Source organism: Patagioenas fasciata, chromosome 2 (genome assembly GCF_037038585.1).
Source record: "Patagioenas fasciata isolate bPatFas1 chromosome 2, bPatFas1.hap1, whole genome shotgun sequence".
Classification (NCBI taxonomy): Eukaryota; Metazoa; Chordata; class Aves; order Columbiformes; family Columbidae; genus Patagioenas; species Patagioenas fasciata.
In genome coordinates, this window is record NC_092521.1 from 13,889,781 (window position 1) to 13,914,460 (window position 24,680).

Here is a 24,680-nt window from a genome sequence, read left to right on the forward strand (position 1 = left end):
CGTGTCCTGTGGCAGGGTCCTCTCAGCCTCTGCTGGGCCTGGTGTCGCTTCCCTGTGCTCCAGCACAGGTCTGGAACTGGAGGACTTGGGGCTATGAGTGGACAGGCGGCACCCCAGCTTTTGGTATGTGCCCCCCTCAGCACAAACTGTAACGCAGCAAGGACCCTCAGTGTGCCCTGATCCTTGTAGCACACACCAAGTCCTGCTGAAATCAGTTGACAAGTTGCGCTCCTGTGTTGGACTACAACCAGACCTCATTTTAAAATGCAAATCGAATGTGAATATTGCAGGGTTTAGATAGAGATCAGTCTTTATTTTGGAGTCATAAGCAGTAATGCTCTCTGAACTTTGCAGATAATGAACAACTGAAGAAAATGACACTGTAAAATCAAGTCCTTCATCCTTCTTGCTGAGAGGCAGCACAGGTCACGGCACATTAGCCTGTACTGAGCTCTGTGCAGAATAGTTTTTGACGTGGATACGTCTACTCTGAATAAATGGTAATAGTTAGAAGGAGGCTAAACAAAGGATCAACAATTGTGTATTGTCATGGATTAATCAGACAATATAAGGAGAAGACAAAACAATGTTTTTTGTGTTGAGAGAGTTCATAGGCAATCTAGGTGATTTTAACAGTTAGAAGCAGTTTTTGTTGCTTCATCTTCTCCTGAGCCACCCTGTTTGCGCATATTCTTATAATCACATTATTTGGGTCGGGATTTTTTGTTGGAATGCTTTTGCTGCACGCTGGTGTGGAAGTGTTATACAGCAGAGAAAAATGCCTTTTCATAAAGCATACAAACTGAACACGCAGTGAATATGTTCTGTAATCTCATTTATTTTCTTGCTGCATCAGCAGCTCATGTTTGGGGGAGGAAAGGAAGAGGTGGGTAAAAAAATAATACTAGAAACAGGTTCTTTTATGTGTGTCTTCTACTGTCAACCCTTTGTCTGTTCCTTCTCAAACTATACGCAAAGGAGCAGAATGTTTCTGCCTGCATTTAGAAAGTACTTTTATAAATATTTGTCCAAATGTGCTGTAGAGGCAACTTTAAATGTTGAATTCCACTCTCAAATTCCACATCTGTCTTAATTTTTAATTATTAATGAATCGAAGTTTATAAAGTGTTCATGGTCTGCTTCTGAAGAGCAGTGTCCTGAGCAATTGTCATCTCAAAGATTCTGGACTGTCCAAAAAGTATGGCTGCACTTACTTTGGTACTTTCCTGGAAAAATGTCTGTTTCATGGGCTGGTTTTGCTAGGCATGTCGATTGTATGAAAATCTGAGGTAAAATTACGAAGGGGAATTGTGGTGATGAATGTCTTGAGACATTAAAAGTACAACTGATTGAAAGTTTATCTTGGGATTCTTTAATTGAAAAATGCTGGTTTTGACAAAGCAATTGCTAGAGGAAATCTTAAACAATATTAAGTCATGTATTTGACCCTAAAGTATGTAAGGGACAAGCCAAAAAAATCTCTGAACCATTAGTGATGACCTTCAGGAATTCCTGGAGGGTGCGGAGATGTCTCAGATGGGCCTAAGACAGGCAGACAGAGTATCTTGTCTTAACTGAGGGACAAGCATGAGCACAGGAGGAGAACACATAGAGAATCGCAGATCAGCTAATGGGTTCTTCATTCCCAGGACGATACAGGAAGAATTGACTAAAAACCGATCTGTAAGAACCTAGAGAATTGCAACAAGATCCTTAAAAAGGTGGATTTGTCAAAACCAGATTATGTCAAGCCAATGGGGTTTCATTTTTAGGTGGAGTAATCACCCTGTTGGAACAGGATGTTGCAAACCTTACTGAAGTAAAGATACACGGCAAGGTCCTGCATGGCGTTCCCATTAGCAGTACCAGGGAGGTGTTTTAGAAGACCTGAAGGACAAGGGGGATGCATAACTGGTTGGATAAACTACTTGAGTGTGGGTTTCCATATTTCATAATCCCCTGCAAAACTGAGAGAACATGTCAAGCAGGGTGCTACAAACGAAACAATCCTCTTAGCACCAAAGAGAAGAGAATGGAAGTTTCTATAAAGTCTGTAGAGGAAAGAAGGCTGGGAAGGGTTGCAAACACCCGGCTTTGTTGGGATTTTAGTGAGCGAAACTGAACCATGGCAGACAGAGATATGATACAGAGATTTAGCTCAAAGGCCGCAGGTGATGTGGTTGCACGTGGACCTGTAGGGTTACAGGCACTGTGAACGCTGTTGGGTAAATGAAGGGACTGGAGAAAAACACTTACTGATTTGTTGGACAGGTTTCCTGTGTTATTCGTTATCTCCAGCCTTATCTGGATCATGCTTCAATGCTGCATGTCGGGTCAAACGTTGCTTTCACTTGCGCCCTGTACTGTCCTCAGTGAGCCCGTCAGCTCACAGAATCACAGAATGTCAGGGATTGGAAGGGACCTCGAAAGATCTGGTCCAGTGCCCCTGCCGGAGCAGGAACACATAGATGAGGCTACACAGGAATGTGTCCAGGTGGGTTTTGAATGTCTCCAGAAAAAGAGACTCCATAATCTCCCTGGGCAGCCTGTTCCAGTGTCTGTCACCCTCACTGAGAAGAAGTTTCTTCGCAAGTGGAACCTCCTGTGTTCCAGTTGGTACCTTTGTACCTTTGTCCTATCGTTGGTTGTCATCGAGAAAAGCCTGGCTCCATCCTCATGACACTCACCCTTTACACATTTATAAACATTCATGAGGTCACCCCTCAGTCTCTTCCAAGCTAAAGAGACCCAGCTTTTCCAGCCTTTCCTCATAAGGATGCTCCACTCCCTTAATCATCTTTGTTTCCCTACACTGGACTCTCTCCAGCAGTTCCCTGTCCTTCTGGAACTGAGGGGCCACAACTGGACACAATATTCCAGATGTGGTCTCACCAGGGCAGAGTAGAGGGGAAGGAGAACTTCTCTTGACCTACTAACCACCCCATTTCTAATACACCCCAGGATGCCATTGGCCTTCCTGGCCACAAGGGCACAGTACTGGCTCATGGTCATCCTGCTGTCCACCAGGACCCCAGGTCTCTTTCCCCTGCGCTGCTCTCTAATAGCTCATTCCCCAACTTATACTGGAACCTGGAGTTGTTCCTACCCAGATGCAAGACTCTACACTTTCCCTTGTTATATTTCATTAAATTTTACCCAACCAACTCTCCAGCCTGTCCAGTTCTCTGGATGGCAGCACAGCCTTCTGGCATGTCAGCCACTCCTCCCAGGTTGGTGTCATCAGCAAATTTGCTGATAGTACACTCTATTCCCTCGTCCAAGTCACTGGTGAATATATTGAATAATACAGACCCCAGTACTGACCCCTGAGGCACTGCACTAGATACAGGCCTCCATCTGGACTCCGCTCCACTGACCGCAACTCCCTGGCTTCTTTCCTTCAGCCAGTTCACAGTCCACCTCACTACCCAGTTATCCAGTCCCCACTTCCTCAGTTTAGCTGTAAGGATGCTGTGGGAGACCGTGTCAAATGCTTTACTGAAATCAAGATAGATCACATCCACTGCTTTGCCATTGTCTGTCCACCTTGTTATGTCCTCATAAAAGGCAATGAGGTTGGTCAAACTTGACTTCCCTTTGGTGAAGCCATGTTGACTCCCCCTAATGACCCTCTTATCCTTGATATGCCTTGAGATGGCACCAAGGATAAGCTGTTCCATCACTTTCCCAGGGATGGAGGTGAGGCTGACCGCTCTATAGTTACCCCAGTCCTCCTTCTTGCCCTTTTTGAAGACTGGAGTGACATTTGCTTTCCTCCAATCCTCAGGCACCTCTCCCATTTCCCAGGACTTGGCAAAGATGATGGAGAGTGGTCCAGCAATGACCTCAGCCAGCTCCGTCAGCACCCACGGGTGCATCCCATCCAGACCCGTGGATTTATGGATGTCCAGATTGCCTAATTGCTGCCTAACCCAGTCCTCATCAACCGAGGCAAACTCCTCCATTGTCCTGCCTTCCTCTGGGGCCTCAGCGGTACAGGGCTCCTCAGGACAGCCTCCGGCAGAGTAGACAGAGACAAAGAAGGCATTCAGTAACTCCGCCTTCTCTGTATCTTCTGTCACCAGGGCACCCACCCCATTCATCAGTGGGCCTACATTGCCTCTAATGTTAGTTTTATCTGCCATGTATTTAAAGAAGCTTTTTCTGTTGTACTTCACGCTGCTCACAAGTTTTAATTCTAAGGAGGCCTTAGCTTTCCTGATTGCCTCCCTACATCCTCTGACAACAGCCTTATATTCTTCTCAAGTGGCCAACCCTTCCTTCCGTGATCTGTAAAATCTCCTCTTCCACTTGAGCTCACCCAGCAGTTCCCTGTTTAACCACGCAGGTCTCCCGGCTCCCTTCCTTGACTTCCTACATGGTCAGGATGCTCTGATCTTGAGCCTGGTAGAAGCAGTCCCTGAACACTAACCAACTATCTTGGACACCTTTACCTTCAAGTACCCTTTCCCATGGGATTTCTCCTAGCAATTGCTTGAAAATGCCAAAGTTGGCCCTACTGAAGTCCAGGGTTGCGATTCTACTTGATATTCTTTTCCTTCCACATGAGATCCTGAGCTCCACCATCTCCTGGTTGCTGCAACCCAGGCAGCCCTCAACCTTTACTGCTTCAACCAGACCCTCCTTGTTAGTGAGGATGAGATCCAGCAGTGCACCTCTCCTAGTCGGCTTGTCAACCATTTGCATCAGAAGGTTATCGTCAAGGCACTGGAGAAACCTTCTGGACTGTGGCTGGCTGGCTGAGTAGTCCTTCCAGCAAACATCAGGGAAGTTAAAATCCCCCACAACAACCAGGGCCTGTGACTGTGAGGCTGTTCTCAGCTGTCTGTAGAAGGCCTCGGCAACTTCATCACCCTGATCTGGTGGCCTGTAATAGACACCCACAACAGTATCACCCCTGCCAGTCCGCTCCTTAATTCTCACCCATAGGCTCTCAACTTGCCCCTCATCCGTGCCTGGACAGTACTCAATACATTGCAGTTGCTCTCTCACGTAAAGAGCAACTCCACCACCATGCCTGGCTGGCCTGTCTTTCCTGAAAAGGACGTAGCCATCCATGACCACATTCCAGTCACGTGAGCTGTCCCATCATGTCTCTGTAATTGCCACCAGGTCATAATCTCCTGCCCAAACGCAGGTTTCTAACTCCTCCTGCTTATTCCCCATGCTGTGTGCATTGGTGTACAGGCATTTCAGAGAGTGAGCTGAGCACAGTGATTCCACCCTAGGGGTATGAGAGGCCTCCTGGTCTTCATCAATTCTAGAGTGCTGCCCCACTGATACAAGCCCAGCTACAACCCCCACACACTTCAAATCTAGTCTTAAGCTCTCCAAATAAGCCTTGCTAATTCCTATCTCAGCATCCTTTTGCCCCTGCGAGATAAACCTTTCCCACATAACACTGTCTGGACTGGTGTCCTATAAAACCAGCCATTATCAAAGAATCCAAAGCCCTGCCTGTAGCACCAGTCTTGTAGCCAGTCATTCATGGACTGAATTCTTCTATTCCATCCCACATTGGCGCCAAAAATGGAAGGGGGGAAGAGAAAATAACTTGTGCCTCAGACTCTTTCACCAACCATCCCAAGGCCTTGAAATCTTTCTTCATTCCCCTCAGACTGCGGGATGGAGCTTCCTCCCCATCTGTCTGGAAGATCAGTAGCGGATAGTAGTCCATTGAGTGCACCAGGCTGGGGAGTACCCTGGTGATGTCCCTGATCTGGGCTCTGGGTGGACTACAAACTGCCCTATGATGAGGGTCAACTCTGCATATTGGGCCCTCTGTCCTTCTCAGAAGGGAATCTCCTACTACAATTACCTTTCTTTCTTTCTTATCTGAGGCAGTCTTGAGGCATGGAGTCAACCGCCTCTCCTACGTGGCCTCGTAGGCAGGCCTTGCATCACATCCTCACCTACATCTCCTTCAAGATGCAGGGCCTCCAACTTATTGCAGAGGGGCACCTGGGGGAGCAAAGCAGGCTCAGAGCTCACTCAGGCTCTGCCTACAGATCCTAGGTGCTGCACTAGCAATGAGGCACTGCAGAGCACCGCAGTCGCTTCTCAAACTGTAACCTCAGCCAGCAAAACCAGTTGTGAAGTAGCTCTTAAAAATCGGCATTTCTGGCATTTCTGAAATTTTACTCAAGATGGCAGAAAGATTAGGTAATACCACCCAGCTCTTCCCCAAGAGCATTGCTCAATGCTGAGTCTTGGCAGTTGTCTGTCTTTTGTGAAGAGCCCTCCAGCCCCACGGAGCAGCAGTGTGGTTAATAGTGCTCTACCTCTCGTCCCTCACGACACAGAGGCGCATAGATCCATTTAGCTTCGCTTCATCGTTCTCTCCCTGCAAAGATAAATGAGGTGGCCTGCAATGTGTACTTTGTATATACATGAAAATAAATATCTTTTATACTTCTGTGCAGTTTTACAGACTGCCAGCATTAACTTGTGGAAGAAGGGTATCTTTCAACTCCAGTACTATTAAATAATTGTCATCCTGGAGTGATGATTTCCCAAGATTTATTGAGCACTGTCAGTGTCCTTTATGCTGTGTAACCATATCCTTGGTGTAAAAAGCCTGTCATGTCAGGCTGTGCACTCTGGATGTAAGCACAGAAGTAGTGCAGACGGTGACTCTTAAAAACATATGGGGAGGATTTTTATGAAGAAGTGAGGTGAGACACACACAGTTTCAAAACCAGAGCTTATGGAGCAGCACTGGGTGGCAGCTATGGATGAACCCTTCTGTCTTTTGCCTAAAGAAAAAATGTGACTCTAAGAATTATTTATCTTCCTTCCTATCCACAGCCTCTGCCCTCCTATAATAAAAAATAATCATCTTCTCATACAGTGAGAAATAGTATTTTTCGCTTTCCAATTTCTTGTACCTGTCTTTCTTCCTTTCACATTGTTCTTTTTCCTTTAAGACTTTGTCATGAACAAAGCTGGCCTTCTGTTTTTAATCTGTTATATGCTGTTCCCTTTCTAAACCTTCTGAAACAGCTACTGAGTATTCCCCTTGAACTTCGGCGTGCCCCCACTTTGGGAAACAGATTATGTTCCACTATCTAAAAGTTCATGTACCTATGGGATTTCTAGTGTAAGAAATCAGTGTAAGATTTTGTTCCAAGAAGAAAACTATTAGCAGAGTTTATAACCCTCTGCACAAGTCTGTGCATCATTTCCAACAGACTAGTTGTGGTCCCCGTGGGATGAAATTCCAGTCTGTGCTATTTAGGATTATATTTATTCTCTGAATTTCTGTAGGCCTCAAATTTATTTAGCGGTACTTTAGTTTTTCTTAGAAATGGACAAGGAATTCTAAACAGAGAATATGTAATTTTGTTTGGCATCTCCTTGCTGTATCGGTCTTTAATGCTTTTTCTCTCTGGTACAGTTCACACAATCAATCATGTCCCTGTTAATGCATAGAGGCATGAAAACAGATTTTAGTTAATTGCCATGTGCTAGCAATTAACTTTTATTGGTTTGGGATTGGTCTTCAATTGGAGAATGACATTTGGGGAGCTAGGAAGAAAGGATAATCATGTTTTGTCTGTCAAAGTGCCTTAAAACCACATTGTCTTGTCTGTTTTCAGACTGAGGAGAAAGGCCCTGCACACACTCATGCTCACATGTATAATGCAATAGTAAAACATTCTAAACCTGCATTTTCTGGGACCTTTCACAACCTCTGACATGAAAGACGTCACAGGGTCAGTACTGGAGGTGTCACACTGGGCTCAAATTTGTGATAGGAAGGACTTGAGCTTACAGGGCAGAGGAGATAAGTTGTCATAGGTTAGGCAAAACAGCCCAAAGTAAACACTGCAGAAATCATGTAGGATAACTGACCTCGGCGTTGTGCCAACGAAAAGGCTTCTGAAGAAAAGGAAACAGTCAGTTACCTGGTTTACACCATCCTGCTTTGTGCGTTTCAGTGCATTGACACGAACGAAAACAAATTTCAGTCTGTAATAAGTGGTTGGATTTTACCTTTCTTAACTTAGCTTTGAGTAACTCTTTTTGGAATGGGTCTGCTGGTTACAGGGGGTGAACAGTGGCAGACTGAACCCCAGAAGGCTGAATTACCTTATGCCAAAATGTGTAGCAAAATAGAAGTTACTCTTTAAATTGAACTAATTCCGTTGTCTCTTCTTTGCTACAGGTGGTGAATGTGGACTTTAAAGCAGTGTGTCTCAACATTTCATCCTCAACTATCTATTTTTAACCTGATTGCACTACAAAAGAAAAGCTGCTAATGGGATGAATGTTGAGACTTTACAAGAACTGACTTGAAGTACCGAAAGCCATTATTATTAATCAAGAAGAGCTTGAAGCTAAGTCTGTATCTGACCAGTCACAGTCATTGCCACATAACAGGCATGGCAAGTAAACGAAAATCAACAACACCGTGCATGGTCTTAGCCAACGAGCAGGATCCAGATCTAGAAATGGTATCAGACGCAGAGGAAGGACCACCTGCAGTCGCGCCAGCAGATAACCCCACAGCAGAGAGCGTAACAAGTGATGAGGATGCTCATGAGTGTGTGGATTCAGACAATCATAAAAATACAAATAAAGTAGAAGGTGGTTACGAGTGTAAATACTGTTCTTTTCAAACTCCAGATCTCAACATGTTTACTTTTCACGTGGATTCAGAACATCCCAACGTAGTACTAAATTCATCCTACGTTTGTGTAGAATGCAATTTTCTTACCAAAAGATATGATGCTCTCTCAGAACACAATTTGAAGTACCACCCTGGAGAGGAGAATTTCAAATTGACCATGGTGAAACGTAATAATCAGACAATCTTCGAACAAACAGTAAATGATCTCACTTTTGATGGGAGTTTTGTCAGAGAAGAAAACGCTGAACAGGCCGACTCTTCTGAGGTCCCCTCATCAGGGATCTCAATTAGCAAAACTCCTATTATGAAAATGATGAAAAACAAAACAGAGACTAAACGTATCGCCGTTTTCCACAATGTAGTTGATGAAATTCCTGGTGAAGAAAAGGGAACTGAAAATGAGCCAAAATCTGAAGAAGCAGCGGAAAACCCACCGCCAGCAGTTTCCGAGTCAAAGGCGAGCCATCCGGTCGTGTGCAGCGCAGCAGACGTGGCCAGCGCGGTGGTGACTCCAGCACCGGTGCTTCAGCCGGGGGTGGCACAGGTTATAACAGCTGTCACAGCCCCACAGAACTCAAACCTGATCCCAAAAGTCCTCATACCTGTAAACAGCATTCCAGCCTATAACACTGCTTTGGACAACAATCCCCTTTTGCTTAACACCTACAACAAATTCCCATATCCAACCATGTCGGAAATCACTGTCCTTTCCACTCAAGCCAAGTACACAGAGGAACAGATTAAAATATGGTTTTCTGCCCAGCGTCTGAAACACGGTGTAAGCTGGACACCAGAGGAAGTGGAGGAAGCAAGGAGGAAACAATTTAATGGCACGGTGCATACTGTGCCACAGACAATTACCGTTATTCCGGCACACATTTCTGCCGCTAGCAATGGTTTACCTTCAATTTTACAGACATGCCAAATAGTTGGTCAGCCAGGACTTGTTCTCACTCAAGTTGCAGGTGCAAACACGTTACCAGTAACAGCCCCAATAGCTTTGACTGTAGCAGGAGTCCCAAACCAAACACAGTTACAGAAGAGTCAGATTCACACTGCTCAGCCTATTGCAGAAACCAAACAAGTAGCTGCCGTTCCAGCCCCCCAACCTATCAAAAACGAATCTGCGCTGATGAATCCCGACTCCTTCGGCATCCGGGCAAAAAAAACAAAGGAACAACTGGCAGAATTGAAAGTCAGCTACCTTAAAAATCAGTTTCCTCAAGATTCAGAAATTGTTAGACTTATGAAAATAACGGGCCTGACTAAAGGAGAGATCAAGAAGTGGTTCAGCGATACACGCTACAATCAGAGAAACTCAAAGAATAATCACGGGATTCATCTCAACAGTGATTCATGTGCCACCATTGTTATTGATTCAAGCGATGAAATGAATGAGTCCCCAACGGGAGTCGCTCCACAGAGCAAGTCATCGTGGAGCACTTTTCCTGATTTCACCCCACAGAAATTCAAAGAGAAGACTGCTGAACAGCTGCAGGTCCTCCAGGCAAGTTTTCTTAATAACCCTGTCCTAACTGATGAGGAGATGAATAGGTTAAGAGCCCAAACCAAACTGACCAGGAGAGAGATTGATGCCTGGTTTACAGAAAGAAGGAAATCTAATGTGTTGAAGGAAGAGGGAGCTGACTTGAATGAGAGCAATGCTGGCAGCTCAAAAGAAGAGGCTGGAGAAGCATCTGTGGGAGATGGAGCAGCAGGAGCAAAATCAGGGTGTTCCACTTCAAGCAAAATAAGCAAAAAATCACCAGAGCAGTTGCACATGCTCAAAAGTTCCTTTGTCCGCACTCAGTGGCCATCTCCACAAGAATACAACAAGCTGGCAGAAGAAACTGGGCTCCCAAGATCGGAAATTGTGAGCTGGTTTGGAGATACTCGCTACGCCTGGAAAAATGGGGGATTGAAATGGTATTATTATTACCAGAGCGCCAATGCGAACAGCCTGAACGGCCAAGGCTTTGCAAGGAAGAGAGGGAGAGGGAGACCCAAAGGGAGGGGGAGAGGGAGGCCGCGGGGGAGGCCTCGGGGAAGCAAGAGGTTAAATTGCTGGGACAGAGGTGTGTCTGTCATCAAATTCAAAACTGGAACAGCGATCCTGAAGGACTACTATATGAAGCACAAATTCCTTAATGAGCAAGACCTCGATGAACTGGTAGCCAAATCTCACATGGGGTATGAGCAGGTCAGAGAGTGGTTTGCAGAAAGGCAAAGGAGGTTAGAACTTGGAATAGAGCTGTTTGATGAGAACGAGGAGGAAGATGAAATGCTGGAAGATCAGGAAGATGAGGAAGAAACAGATGATAGTGATACCTGGGAACCCCCCCGACACGTTAAGCGTAAACTTTCAAAATCAGATTGATGTGCAATTTGGGGGCCAGAAACCTATGAATTAGGTTTGATGTTCCAGTGAAGAGCCAAATGATTTTTCATGGCCTTCAGTTTAGCAAGCATCTGCTTAGCGTCTTTCTTCCACCTAAAAGAACATGGGAAAGATGCTACCTGTGGAGGCAACAACTATTGGCTTCCTCGCTACGAGAGATGGACCTGCTCAGGCCTAGCCTAGGACGTGGGGTTATAAATCAGACCCAGTTCAGCTCCTCCTCTTCCATCCACGTCACCGATGGGAAGGTTCATGTTCTTCATTCACGTGACTGCTTCTCAATATTTAATTGCCTTATGTTGTTTAATTCCAAAAAAAACACAGACGCATTTTTTCGTTGATGTAGGAGAGCATTGCCTGCTCATGAAGGAGGAAGACACAAAAACCTAAGATGTCTTTTTGCAAACATCGCTTCGCCTGAAAGGTTTCAAGGCCTGGATTTATTTCTTAAAGAAAGAGTTCAAAACAAAAGAGAAGGGGAAAAGTGTCACAAAGGAATCAATGAACTTAGGGGTGAGGATTGCTTGGTTTAAGAACGTGAGGTGATATTGGCACCTTTTGCGTATCTTCAGAGTGTTTTGGGTTTACAGAACTTGTGTTGAAATGTTTCTTGTTGATAATTATGAGCTAACCGAATGAGTAATGCTAGAAGATGCTTTTTGTTACATTTAACTAGTGTATTCTACATCAGTTTAATTTAAATGCCTGACAGACTTGATGCAGCTGATAGTAACATTCTTTTTTAGCTTGTGCATTCTTTCCTTTGCTGGAAATGGTAAGAAAAGTATGTATATTTCTAGCTAAAAAGAGTACTTTCTTGAAATCTTACACTGTATTTTAAGGTAAACATGAGGTGGAAACTGCCTAAGAATCGTTCAGAGTTGCATAGAGGTTTGTAAGAACACACAGATATGAAAAGTGTCTTCAGGTGCTAGTAAGAAAGGTTTTCAAGTAAGTTGTGGCAATGACATGATCTTTAATTCTCAAACAAAATGAAGTTATATGGCTTTTAGATGCTTGGGAATGATAAACACGCTGGTGTTTAATTGTTCTTCAGCGATAGCCCGGCTGAATGATTTGTGTGCAAGTTTAACTTAAATTCATTATAATGGATTGAGCTCGTCGCTGTTCTGATTGTTCTTAGGGCTGCTGGATGGACACACTTTTAGGGATGGTTTGATCTACCTGAACTGAACTCCAGAAGTAGTTTAACCCGATACAAATCATCCACATCTCAAATAAGTGTCTTTAAAACAGAGGGGAAAAATAAACAAGTCTCAAGACGTTGAAGTCATAGTAGAGTTTGAAATAGCAATTTAAAAACAATGGACCAAATTCACAGAAGTTAGTTCAGGCAGATGTTTGGCATCCTAGAGAACTGGTACTCTGAGGAAGAGTAGTTTGTGTTCTTGCTACTGTCAGTCTGCGTTTTTTAGGAATATGTTACTTTATATTTAGATGTCAAAAGATGATGATGAATTGGTGCTGCTGTCATCAGCTTTGTCTGCTTCTACATTGGCACTGACGGAAAGGATACTTGCAATCTCCTTTTGCACATCAGTCAGCATCTGCTCTGTAGGCTTATGCATCTGATGACCAATGAGACAGATTAGTGAAGAGAAAATGTGTCCTAATGTTTCCACATCTGCAGGATCCTATTCTAGAAATATTATTTCTTCCCTACTGTGATAACTGTGAAAAGACCAAGAAAGTCCTTTTAGTCATGAGTTTCTGAAGCAGAAGAGTCCATGTTAGATCTGTTTTTCATGCCTGATTGTGGGTAAAACCCAGGTCGAAGCAAGAAAGGGGATAACGTGAGACAAAAAAATATTGGTAACCTCCCAGACTCACCTTCCTCTCTGGATGCTTTAGCTGCCCTACTGCTCCCAGATGGAACAGGCTGCCTGCGTCGCAGGAAGATGTTCTGCATGAAAGCCATTTACCAGGGTGAGCTCTTCTGACTGTTTGAGATTGCTGGAAAGAAAAAGGCAACAGCTTTTGGTGTGTAACATAAATTTGATGATGAACCCGTTCCCTGGCTTCCAGTACTCAAATGGGTGAGGCACAAAGCGGCCAGCGATGTTAGAGAGGACTAGCCAAGGATCCCTCAGTTTAACTTTGAGGTGGGGGGGAAGCAAAACCGTCTTGTCACTGTGTTTCATTGGGCTGCTCGTGAGTCTGGATGTGCAGTGGTGTAAGAGAGATCAGGATCGGGCCTCTTCAGCATTGACTGTGGCACAAGGTTGGAAAGTATTCTTGTTGGGCTGGTAATGGTGTGGATGAGGCTGTTGTAGAGCCAGCAGATAAAAGAAAGACTCGTGTTAACTTCAGGCTCTGCTGGGAATGCAGGGTCAAAAAGCAGTGCTTGCTCAGTGGGAAAGAACAAAGCTAGTAGCGAAAGAGATGCTATTTTTAAGTTTCCAAAAATATTAAAGCAAATTCTTAAAATCCTTGGGAATATGCCTCTAGCAAGCAAAATCTGGAGTTGCCTTAATCCTTAAGGTTGACCCAGAATTAATTTTCTTTAAAAAAAAAAAAACAGTTACCCAAGCAATGTGTCCAAATAACTCCATTTTTTGTTAGCAGAGACTGCATTTAGGTTAGCATTAAATCCAGCCTTCTTTAAGAAATGGGGGGGAAAAAAGATCCAAGTTAATTATATGATTAAGCTGGGAAATTTTCCATTTTGGCCGTGTTCTGTTAAATAACACTGAGCTACAATGGTAGGCCTTAACACATCTGGTCTGAAAAACACAGGAAGAGGAAATACATTGTTTATCAGACTAAATATAGTTGGATTAGATGTCTTCTTTCAGTAAAATGGTCAGAGATGGTAGCTGGTGTGTACTGGGCCAGATTTTCATTTGCTGTAAATATTACAGTTCCGTGTATTCCAGTGGTTATAACAGTATTTACAGCCCATTGAGGAACATCTCATCTCTTTGCAGAATATAAAATTTAAATTAAACCATGTGCTGTGGGTTGGCTAATGAGAGATGCAGAGTACCCACATTTCCTTTGGGCTATGCGCACATTGTAAGTCTTTCAGTCGTGCCAAGGGTGAGAAGGCTGGGTGGGTTCAGCCTGAGGAGAGCAATTGTATGCATTCATTATTGCTTGTAATCTGTCTGTTATTTCTGTTTGAACAAACAGGGTCCATTAATTACCAGTTTATTTCATGTTTGCAGCATGTGTTTATTTGCATTGCATACTGGGAGAGAGGGAAACTCCTTCCGGAGGCCTCTCGCATCAGGACTGGCAGGAGGAGCAGTGGAAGGAGCTGCCAGCGCGCTGGTCTGGTCTGTCTGTGAATGATGGTTGTGGCTGGTGGGAACTCAAAGCCACTGGTACCAGTGGTCGAGCTCAGATTCATCTCAGCCACCCTTAGGCTGCTGTGCTGCTCACCGAGGTGCCCAACGTGCACTGTGTGGTCACCGAGAGAAAAAGGATACAGCACCTTTACATTCTACCAGTTCCATGCAGGAAACTTCCTGAACTTAAGCACATCAGTGTCATAATGTATGGTGAATCTGAGCATCGCTGTGCGCCCTGAGCCTGGCTCCCTCCTGCAGCTCATGCACACCCACAGTGGGTTTTGGAAGCCACTTGGACTGAACTGCGTTGACAGTGGGGAGGGAAGGGGCAGGAAAGTGTGTCTGTCGTGGTGTGAGTGTCCGTGTGGGGTTTTGTTTGCTCTGTGTATGTGAGCCTGTGGTATGTTTTCTGTATTGCTGTGGAGCTTCGCCTCTGAGGTTTGAGCTAGTTATGATCCAGGCTTCAGTGATTGTCATTGACAGTGAGATGAGGAAACGGTTACATCTTGCTTAGATCTAACTCTAGATCGCTGGTTTGCTCTGAAGCTCCATTCAGAGCACTGTTTTGGGATTCATCTGTGAACACCAGTTCTTTTAGAGCTAAGGTAGAGCTTTCCTCTTTGTACGCTGTTTCTACCAGGAGTACCTGATCTGATGATGCTTGTTACTGGTGTCTCTGAAATTCAGCGAAGGAGAGAATAAAGATAATCCTGTCCCAGAATGGGAGACGGCAAAGGGTTAAGAGAAAGCCAAGAGTGTCACAACTGCATGAGGCATCCACCAGCACTGCATCATGCTGCTTCATGGCATGTTTTGCTCTTGCTTCTGAGCACAGTGGCAGAGCATGGTTCCATCTTAAACAGCGCTGTCTTCCTGGTATCAGCCTCTTAACGACCCCAAGGTTGGTGTTTGTTGTAAGAAGTCAGACCTATCCCTCCCTGGAGGTTTGAATGAACTAACGGAGCGCTGGCTTGTAAGAAGTGGAAAGGAGGAAAAATGCAGGGGCTTGAAGGCTCTTGGCTTTTGCTTGCCCTGCAGAATTCACTTACCTAAAAGTTCATAAGCAGAACAAGTTTTACCGTTCTGGCAGAACAAGTGAAGTACTGCAGTCACTCATTTTTAGCACGTAGAAACCTGCTTTGTTTTGAAAACAAAGGAAAGATATCTAGTATCTCATGATTAGAATTCAGTGGATTATCTCATACATTATAGTAAATGAGGCTATTCCCTTCTCTAACCTTGTCCAGTACCATTTTAAAAGTGTGCTGGTTTTTATTTTTTTCATGACACTAGAAGCAATATGGTGTCTGGCTGTAACTTTCATTATTGGGAAGGAAACTTGGAATGTCCACACATGATATGAAATAATTTTTCTAGTGCATGATTTGCTGGCTTTGGGCAAAAAGCCTGTTTTCTTCTTGCTCGCCAAGGAACTCTTGAGGCAGGCAAATGCACTCCCTCCTCCTCTGCAGAACAGAGAAAGCACTTCTGGAGCCCAGACAGAGTGATTCATGGCCTTACACAGTCCCTGTAGGCCAGAAAGCCCAAAGATGCAGGCACTTTCATCCTCCTCCTCTGAAGTGAGAGCACAGCAGTAACTCTTGTCAACTCGTCTCTGACTGCTGGGTAACCAAGCTGTAGTTTAAGGTGGGGAGTGTTTTCCCTTTTGCACTTAACGCAGTACTGTGTATTCAGGCTGGATATCAGTATTTGTTTCTGTAAATATGACAGTATCGATTTGTGTCCTCCACCCGAGTCCCTTATCTGTCTATATTCATATCTCCCAAGGAGAGAAGATAATCTTTAAGCTTCTGTAACATTAAATATCCCTGCCCTAACCTGAATGCACAAAAATAGAGTGCAATGAAATATAGCTACTTTCTTTGAATTAATTTATTTTTTCCTGGAAAATAATTTTGCCTAGATTCAGTAGTAATGAAAAGATAATACCAGCGATCGAAGCGCAGTAAAACTGTTGAGAGTTGTTCATAATGCCTGGGATGACAGTGTAAATCAGAGATGGGAAGGGCTGGTAGAGGGCTCGCATCCCTGTGCTGAGCAGCGCTGGGTTACACCTGCATTCTCCTGCAAGCTCATGACATCCTAGGATAGGGAGATTAACCAAGTAGCATGACACAAACTTAGCGGGTCAAGTTACTTGAGGTTTGGTGATGTATTAAAATTCTGTAGAAGATTTTAAAATGGAAGTTGTAACAGAAAGTGAAAAATCCCCTCAATAGCTACTTATACACACTCAATAGCTCAAATTTCTGTATTGTTTTGTCACTTTCAAAAGGGAGATTTTGAAGCACAGGAGGGTTACAGCCAGTGTTTTCAAGTTTAGCGGTCTGAGCTTTGGGGGGTTTTTCTCCTTCTGTGGTGAAGAGCATCTGCACTTTTTCAGTGGAATAGTCATTGCAAAAATGACTTACGCAACATTGTAAAGCGTGGGGTGGTAACTGAGGATCCCGCAGCACTTTTCATGAGATTCATCTGATGGCTCGTTGATGTCTGCAGCTGTGCAGGACAGCCAGCTGGTCAGCGTGGCTTCCGAATGCGGGGCGGCTCCTGCAGACTCAGACAGGGGCTGCAGGCGGGGGACAGACCCCCAAAATGGGGCGAGGGGCATCCCGGCCTGTGTGTGGTGGTTTGCAATGGTACTTGCCTCTGCTTCCAACTTGATGCTTGTTGGGAAGCGTGAGGCCTTTGTTTGTTTGTTTTCTTCTTTTTTTTGGTGGTGTTTGTTTTTTTTTTTCTAAAGCAGGTAGCACTACAGTGGTGCATAAAGTAACTGATCCTTGGTTATAATACTGTGACATAAAAATGATTTGGAGTTTCTCAAGTGTTTTAGAGATAAGGTGACTATATGAACATTGCACTGTGTGTAACTTAGAGTGTGTTAAGACACATAATATTTGTGTCCCGGTTGATGAAAGTATTTCCTTAGGCTTATTCAATACTAGATACCGATCACAAAACTTTCCCTAAAGAATCTGCTAGAATGTTGGAAGATTCAAGTCTTCATCTGTGAGACAAAAAGATCAACTGTCAGAGCTCCATGATTTCGAAATGTTCCCCCCGCCTCCAGTTCCAGCTCACAAAAGTGTTTCCAATTTTGCATAGCTGGCTATCTGCATGTGTGCTTACAGTCTGTACAGAAATGCACTAAAATGAGTTGCCCTACCTGGGAAGGCTTTATATTGTATAGAAAATGTGGCACTAGGTACTGCTCTTCATGTGCACAGGAGAGTGAACAGGTGTCGATCTCGTTTACAGAAATGATGGCGCTTTGCAATTTTCTATAATATATTGCAATATATCTAGATGTCCTGTTTGACATGTGAAATGAAATTAAGTTAACGCATTGTTATGTATTTGAAGTATGAGGAAGATGATTCACTAACGACCAGCAAGGTTTTTAGAAGGTGTCCAGTATGTAGGCGTCTGCGTGATCTGTCTGGTGTATGTGATGTTAAAGGAAGCAACAATACTGTCACTGTTAAGAATGAAGAGTTTCTTTTGAATGATGCAATAGCTTACAGTGTCTTTCCTTTGTAGCTGCCCAACGTGGTGAAGGGGAAGCAATTCTTGAAAATGTTCAAGATAACTGGTTAACTGTGAATGGGCCTAATCTTTCGTGAAACCAAGAAAATTTTTGGACACACACAGGACTTGAATACTCAAAAGGATTGGAACTTAGTGTTGTGCCAAAGTTAAACTACTGCAGTTGGCAGAAGTTCTGCACTGTAAATAGAAGACTGATTAAAAGACAGCTTGTAAAAAAAAAGTTTAATACAGTACATTTTTATTCTGATACATGATGGAAACATTCTGTTTAGACCTTTTTTGAAGAGGCTTCGGTGACCACTAAATTTTGTCCTTATATTTTGTTTGGCCTAATACTATATGTTCTAGTAAGATGGGCTTTATTGCCTGTGTTCTTTGATACGTGATTAAGCTTATAGCTTTGAGTGACCAAACATTTTACAGAGTAAAAGTTCTTAGAAACAGTATAACGTAACTGATATTTCTGTGTCTTATTTATCGGGCTCTGCACAAACTTGGAAAGTTGTGCTGGACTTGTATAACTCATATATGGGAATGCAGCATACTTCTGGATATTAGAAACCTAAGCCTTTGTGGCAGTATGGATCTTGTCTTTGGATTTATTTTTGTTATTTTTTGGAGGCAAAGAGACGAATGGATGCTGCTGTAAAATATTTGTAATATTGTCATTATTCCTTTGTGTAGCAATTACTGCTTTTGCTTCAACAGATAAGAAAATAAATCAGAGCTAGAAAAATCCTAAAAGATGCTGGTAGAAGAACAGATCACGTGGGAACTTCAAAAATAAACTTTGTACCAAAAATTTGAAAACAGAAATAATGGAATAAATGTCTCCTTACTGAGTGTGTGTTTTTAAGAGGTGGTGTGGAAACCAGGAACCCCGTCTTTATGAAAATGTCACAAACCAGATCTTCTTAAACGTCTGTTTTCTTGTTACACAGAACTGAATTTCGCCAGTTCCCGAGGTGCACTGAATTTGGAGAAGGGGTTCGGCCGAGCGGCCAGCGTGAGCTCAGCTTCACGTGTGTCAGCCCAGCTGCCTGTCGCTGATCAGCCCAGGGACGGCCACGGGCTTTTCCTCTTTATTATGACATTTACAATATTTGGGGTGGGAAGAATAGGGGTGAGTAGGAACCACCTCTCTGCTGAAGTCCCTGTCAGTCGGACATCAGGCTTTGTGGCTGCTTTCAACATGTGCCTTTTCCTCAGAGAAGCAGGGTCCGAGACGAGCCCTTTCTGCGGAGCTCTGCATCCCTGCCAAGCTGGACTTGCCGGCACCACAGCAGTGTCACCGTCTTGCATCAGCCCGACTCATCACGCCCTCCTGCTTCAACCGTTGTGCTACAACCGGAGTGGCTTTGGACGCTGTCTGCCCGCTGGGACCCGGCATCCTGCCTGCAGACCTGTCCCTGCCTGACAAAAAGATGTCTAAGGCACCTGTAGCTTATGTCAGTCCTGAAAAATCACATCCCTAACGGAGGCAGTGACCTGTGCGCCGGCCTGGAGATGAGCGCAAGTGGTCAGCGCTGCCGGGGGTTTGGCCAAATAGTTTTACTCGGTTCAGTGAAAAAAAGGGGGGGGGGAAAGAAAGAATGCTTATTCAAGCACCCGTCAGCTAATGAGGGAGTTAGGAAAAACCCTGGATTATGCACACTGTTACCTTTTTTTTAAAAAAAAACAGTTACCTTTTTTGTTTACAGTGTTAGCAATTGCAAAATGCTGCAATTCGGTCGATATTTTCCCAGGAGACCAGCTGGCCTTGTGGGTTGTTTCCCCTCTCCCAGCCTCCTCTTCCCAGCCCGTTCCATCTTCCGTTTGTTTTCATAACAATACCGTCAACTACTATTTTTAAGAATTTAAAATACCAAGCCACTTCGTGCACTGCCTTATTTTTCTTTTTTATGCCAGAAAGTCCCCTCTAGAAAGATGTTAAATTGCCCCCCGTGGGCTTAGCGTTGCTTTGAAATGCCGCTGGTGGTGGCCTTCGGTCTGTCTGATGGCAGTTTCTAACATTTTTGGTTGTTAGATGACTTGTTGCACTTCAAATACTGTAAAACGAAACCTTTGAATTATATTTACATGTTTCTACTGCCATAATGTTGAACTCTTAGCATTGTGACTAATTCCTCTCCCACGTCTGTTTCTTTACAGGCTCATTACTGAGCTGATGTTCATTACCTTAAAATATTTATTTGGTAGAAGAAAGAAAAGATGGAAAAAAGGAATGAAAGCGTGTGTTGCACCTAGTTGATTTGTGTCTTCGGGTAAAAATAAAGGTCAGTGTTGGCAGTAATTCTCCTCTTAGTGATTTTCAGTTTTCCTAAATGAAAGCCAAATAGGGAAAAAACATAACTGAAGTGAAGCCTGTCTTAAGGGACTAACATGGAAGAGGGCCCACAGAACAGCCACTAATAATGACATGTTCTGAACCAGAGGAGATGGTACAAATAATACTGCAGTTGTAAGTGCTTTCAGTCCTCCAGTTTCATCCCAGCAGCCGGAGCCTCCAGGTGACGTCCCGCTGCAAGGATTCCTGTGCAAGCATCGCTCCCGCCACCCGCAAAGGGCAGGAAGAGCCCACAGAAGCCCTGTGATATTTTTTGCAGTGACACCACAGAGTTAAAAACGCCATCGCTGACATGTGTTTTACAGTGTTCTTTGCTCTAAACTCACTTCACTGGCAATGATTTGGGGAAGGGAGCAACTGTGGCCAAAGTCCATTCTTTTTCTGCATTTTGTTTGCGTTTCTTCGTTGAGCAGCACTTTCCCTCTGCTCCGTCTTACTTTCTGCAGGCACTGATACTTGCACAAGGCAAATGTGCAGCCATAGAAGCCAAATTTAACAGCAGCTTCCACTGGTCCTTTCCAGCAGTGCAAAAGCTGCACGGGAAACGAGGCACAGGAGAATCGTGGAGGCGGCCTCTCCTTACAGCCTCCCTGTGGAAAACGAGAGTGGGACTGGAAAAGCCCACGAGTTATGAGGGTCACTCAGGGGCAAGCCTGAAGCGCTGGGTAGATTTCTTCAACGTAGCTTTTTTTATTTTTTTGTAATTCTTCAGATTTGTTTTTCTCTGTTCCTGCAGGACAGCAATATTGCAGGAAGTCAGCTCAGTTTAATGCATGTTATTACAAGCGAGGTCTATAGCAGCCAAGGTTGTTTAAATGGTGTCCTAGAGGAGGTGCCACCAGTGCCTGCCCAGTCCTGAAAACTACTCGGTTGTGAAGTTTTAACCTTTAACGAATCTGCTGTGGTCTCCATGGCCTGGTTTCATCATAAGTAGCAATTAAGCAACAAGTATTAACTGTGGCCAGGGGAAGTTAATGAGTTTTCAGAGAGACGCTGAAAAAAGGGCATAGAAGGAGGCAAACTTCACCACACCTGACAGGGAGTCTGCTGGGGTTTCTTCCAGTCAGAGCAGCAGATTGGAGGTACCGCCCTTTATGATGACTTCTGCAGCGAGCTGGTACACAGACCATTAAGCTATAGCCTCAGTGCTTCTAATATGTGGCTGAGTGAAGCGTGTCCGACAGGCGACTGGTGGCAGGACTGGAAATGCACAGCCTTGCACAGGGTGGTCACTGCTTTAGGATTCTCCCCAGCACCTGATCCCCTTCTTTCTGTCTTTTCAGAAAGCTTTTTTTCCTCTTATCAACAGCATTCTGGTCAAACCCAAGGGCATGCTCATTCTGTTCACCATTTCTCTTACTAGACAGAAAATAGTTACAAATCCCATTAATAGCTGAACACATCTGTGCGTAGTGCACCCTTTTGGCAATAAGGACTTTATTGGGTTTTGTGAGGCCTGCAGGGGAAGGATTATGGCCTAGTTAATATGGCTTGCCAGGGGTTTGGAAGGCTGCACTGTTTAAAGCTAGAGCAGGCAAATGAACCATCTTTCGGGGGATGTGTCCTCTCCTGTCTGTCCTAAGGACCCCTGAAAATCTTTTGGCTTCTGTTACCAAAAGAGAACTCTTTGATTTCCATGATTTATCACCCTTCACTCCCCCCACTCATTTTTGTCATTTGTTCTAGAAGCGTGGGATGGCTTGATTAGTTTACAAAGAAGGTGTTGTTCCATCATTTTACTCTTCTAAGGCAAAAGGCGACTCCCTGCGCACTGGGCTGAGCGGCTGGTTGGAGCGGTGCTGCTGCTCTGGCTGTGTCCCCCTCCCTGCCTGGTTTTGTGCCTGATGCTTTTCTTCTGCTCAGCCGCCGTCCCCTGTGCTCTCATGTTAATTCTGCTCTGGTTTCAACATACTTTTCTCCTTCTGCAGTGCGTGAGGGTGCCGGAGCACTTTTCCCCTTCAGGAGTCATTTTGGTTCCCGCATTTGCCTTTGCTTAGTCCTGGTTTTACCTTCCTCAGGGACAGGTCTGGATTTAGCAAATGGAGCTTCCTCTTGGTCACATTAGGTGGAAGTGGTTTCTCAGCTAGCTTGAGATGGATGGAGGTTCATGCCGGTTCTACCATCACGTATTTAAAGATGTACTGAGTTAGAGACAAGTAGTATTTTTCCAAAATTTGGGTAAGTAGTTTCTGGGAGCTTTGGCTCGGGGGGATGGGCTTTTGCTGCCCTCACTGTGATGACTTACTATGCCGGGAGGATTGCTCTTGAGCTCTATGGTTGCATTTCAAACCATCATCATAAGATTTGCTAGAGCTCATCTGAGCTCCTCAGCTTTAACTGCAGCCTGGTGTGCAGTTTGTAGTAGTGATAGCCTCTGTATGCCCCTAGCCATGAAACGTTATTTGTATTACTCTCCTGCCTTCGTCACGGACATTATCCCCTTATGTGTGATACCTTGCAAAGAAGATGAAAGATGGTCTCTGCTGTAAAGAACTTGTGATCTAAATAAAAGGCAAGGACCCAGTGAGACAATGTCAGCAAATAAAGAGCTGCTCCTTTTCATGAACATGTTTAGGGAAGATCGTATGTTAGGACTGTCACAAAAGGAAACTAATCTTCTTCCCTAAAGGTATGAATATTTCACAATGTCTGGAAGAATCCACTTAATGACCCAGGGGCCAGCTGTCCTTTGAGGAATGCTGCCTGTGGGCTGCACTGCCCCACTCGCTGCAGACAGCTCTGCTGCTTCAAGCAGGGAACTGCTCTCTCTATTGCTTTCTTCCAAGGGCAGCTCCTTTCCAGCGTATTTTAATAAAGCTATAAACCATGTGAGAGCTGCATTATTCCTTAGCCGACACGTGTGGGTAGTGCCTACCAAGACAGGGCCCTAGTTGCTGAGCAAGGTTTCTTGTTTCTACTGCGTGTGCTTGATGAAGCCTTTGTGGTGTTGCCTTCTCCTGGCACAAGAGCAGCCAGGCTGTGGTGAGGACCCATGGAGGCTATCACAATACAAATAATAACATCAGTAATTAAAGTAGCACTGGAGGAGAATTCTTCTGAATTAATTTTGCCTCAAAGTAGACTGGGAAGCAGGGAGAAGGGCTGGCGGCTGGGACCAAGACAAGCTCTGTTGGCCACACCATATTTTCCTGGCCAAAAGGCTCAGGCAATAGGGCAGCATCACGAATTCCTGTGTTGTCTTCACCACCCAAGCTTTCTCTGGGCTCCCCCTGACTGCAAGGTGAAGCACGCCAGCCTGCACCCCGTTCACCAAGGCTGAAGCTCTGTCATGGCACGTCACTGCCGGTGTAACGAGGCACGCTCGTGTGAACAGCCACAACAGCTTTGCTGATGTGCAGGAGCTTGCTCAGTGACCGCAACTGGAGCCTGTTAGTTTTATTGGTCTGATGTTCATACAGTGGTTCAGGTGGGCGGCGGCGTGGGACCTCAGCTGCCTCTAGGAAGAGGTTCAGCTACAGCTTCTTCTTACCCCCGAAGCTGGCTATGCAGAGCAGCTGCAGCGCAGGATCTCACAGGGCTTGTGTATCTGAGCCCCGTCAAAGCCGCCTCTTCCAGGGACGACATTTTCTCCTGCATGCAGCCAAGGTTAACAGCACCACAGCAAATCATGCCATGCAGACTCAGGCAAACAGCTTTACTTAAGCACAGTGGGAATTTGTGTTCTGGCAGCTACACTGATGACTCGGGTCTTAGGGGAGAAATTGAGCAAATCTCCGGTGCTGACAAGGCACTGGAATTTCTTAAAGTTGCATTTTTTCATTTCTGTTACTAATACACAAGGAGCCTTTTAAACGTCTGAGGGGAGGCAGGGGAGGGCAGAGCCAGGCAAGGGAGGAAGGAAGAAGAGAGGCAATATTATGCCCGTGACTTATGAGACTGAAACCATGCAGTCAGCTGCCAGGCCCCCCGTGTGGCGCTCGGGAATTGCTGCTCTCCTGTCACTGATTTACCAGACAAAGGCATTTTCTGCATTGCAACACAGAGCCTTTGCAGACCACGCTGGTATCCTCCGAGGTGGCAATGGCTGAAACCCCCAGCCCTGAGGACTCCGCAATCCAAGCTGGCAGCCAACCGGCTGCTCTGGGATTTGCCCCTGGGAGTGCCTTGCTCTTTGTGTGTTTTACTTTGAGCTGGGGCCACATTGCACTTTGATTACTCACGTTGCTTTTTTGGTTTTTCTTCTTTTTGATTTGCTCTTAATCGTCTTGCTGGATTTTCATGCTTTGCTCGTTCAGCTGATGTGTTGCAGCGTGACCGGCAGTCCTGGAGCGGGAAAGGAACACGTGTGTCCCGTGCACGTGAGGAGAAGCGCAGACGCTGTCACCACTCAGACTGGCTCCTGTGCTCGGCCTCTGTCCCGCAGGAGGAAGCCAGATGGTT

The 24,680-nt window shown here is 44.9% G+C and overlaps 1 protein-coding gene across 8 annotated transcripts in view; it reads left to right on the forward strand.

The window, feature by feature from the left end:
• Positions 1-18,775, forward strand: part of ZHX1 (zinc fingers and homeoboxes 1) — a 31,740-nt gene extending 12,965 nt beyond the window's left edge. For 6 of the 8 annotated variants that reach the window (XM_071803826.1, XM_065831175.2, XM_071803825.1 and 3 more), the window contains one exon: positions 8,189-18,775. In XM_071803826.1, coding sequence (XP_071659927.1) covers positions 8,406-11,030 — 2,625 coding nt within the window. In that variant the 5' untranslated portion in view covers positions 8,189-8,405 and the 3' untranslated portion in view covers positions 11,031-18,775. The remainder of the gene's footprint in view (positions 1-8,188) is intronic. The other 2 variants (XR_011737346.1, XR_011737345.1) reach the window with 2 other exon arrangements.
• Positions 18,776-24,680: the final 5,905 nt, after the last annotated feature.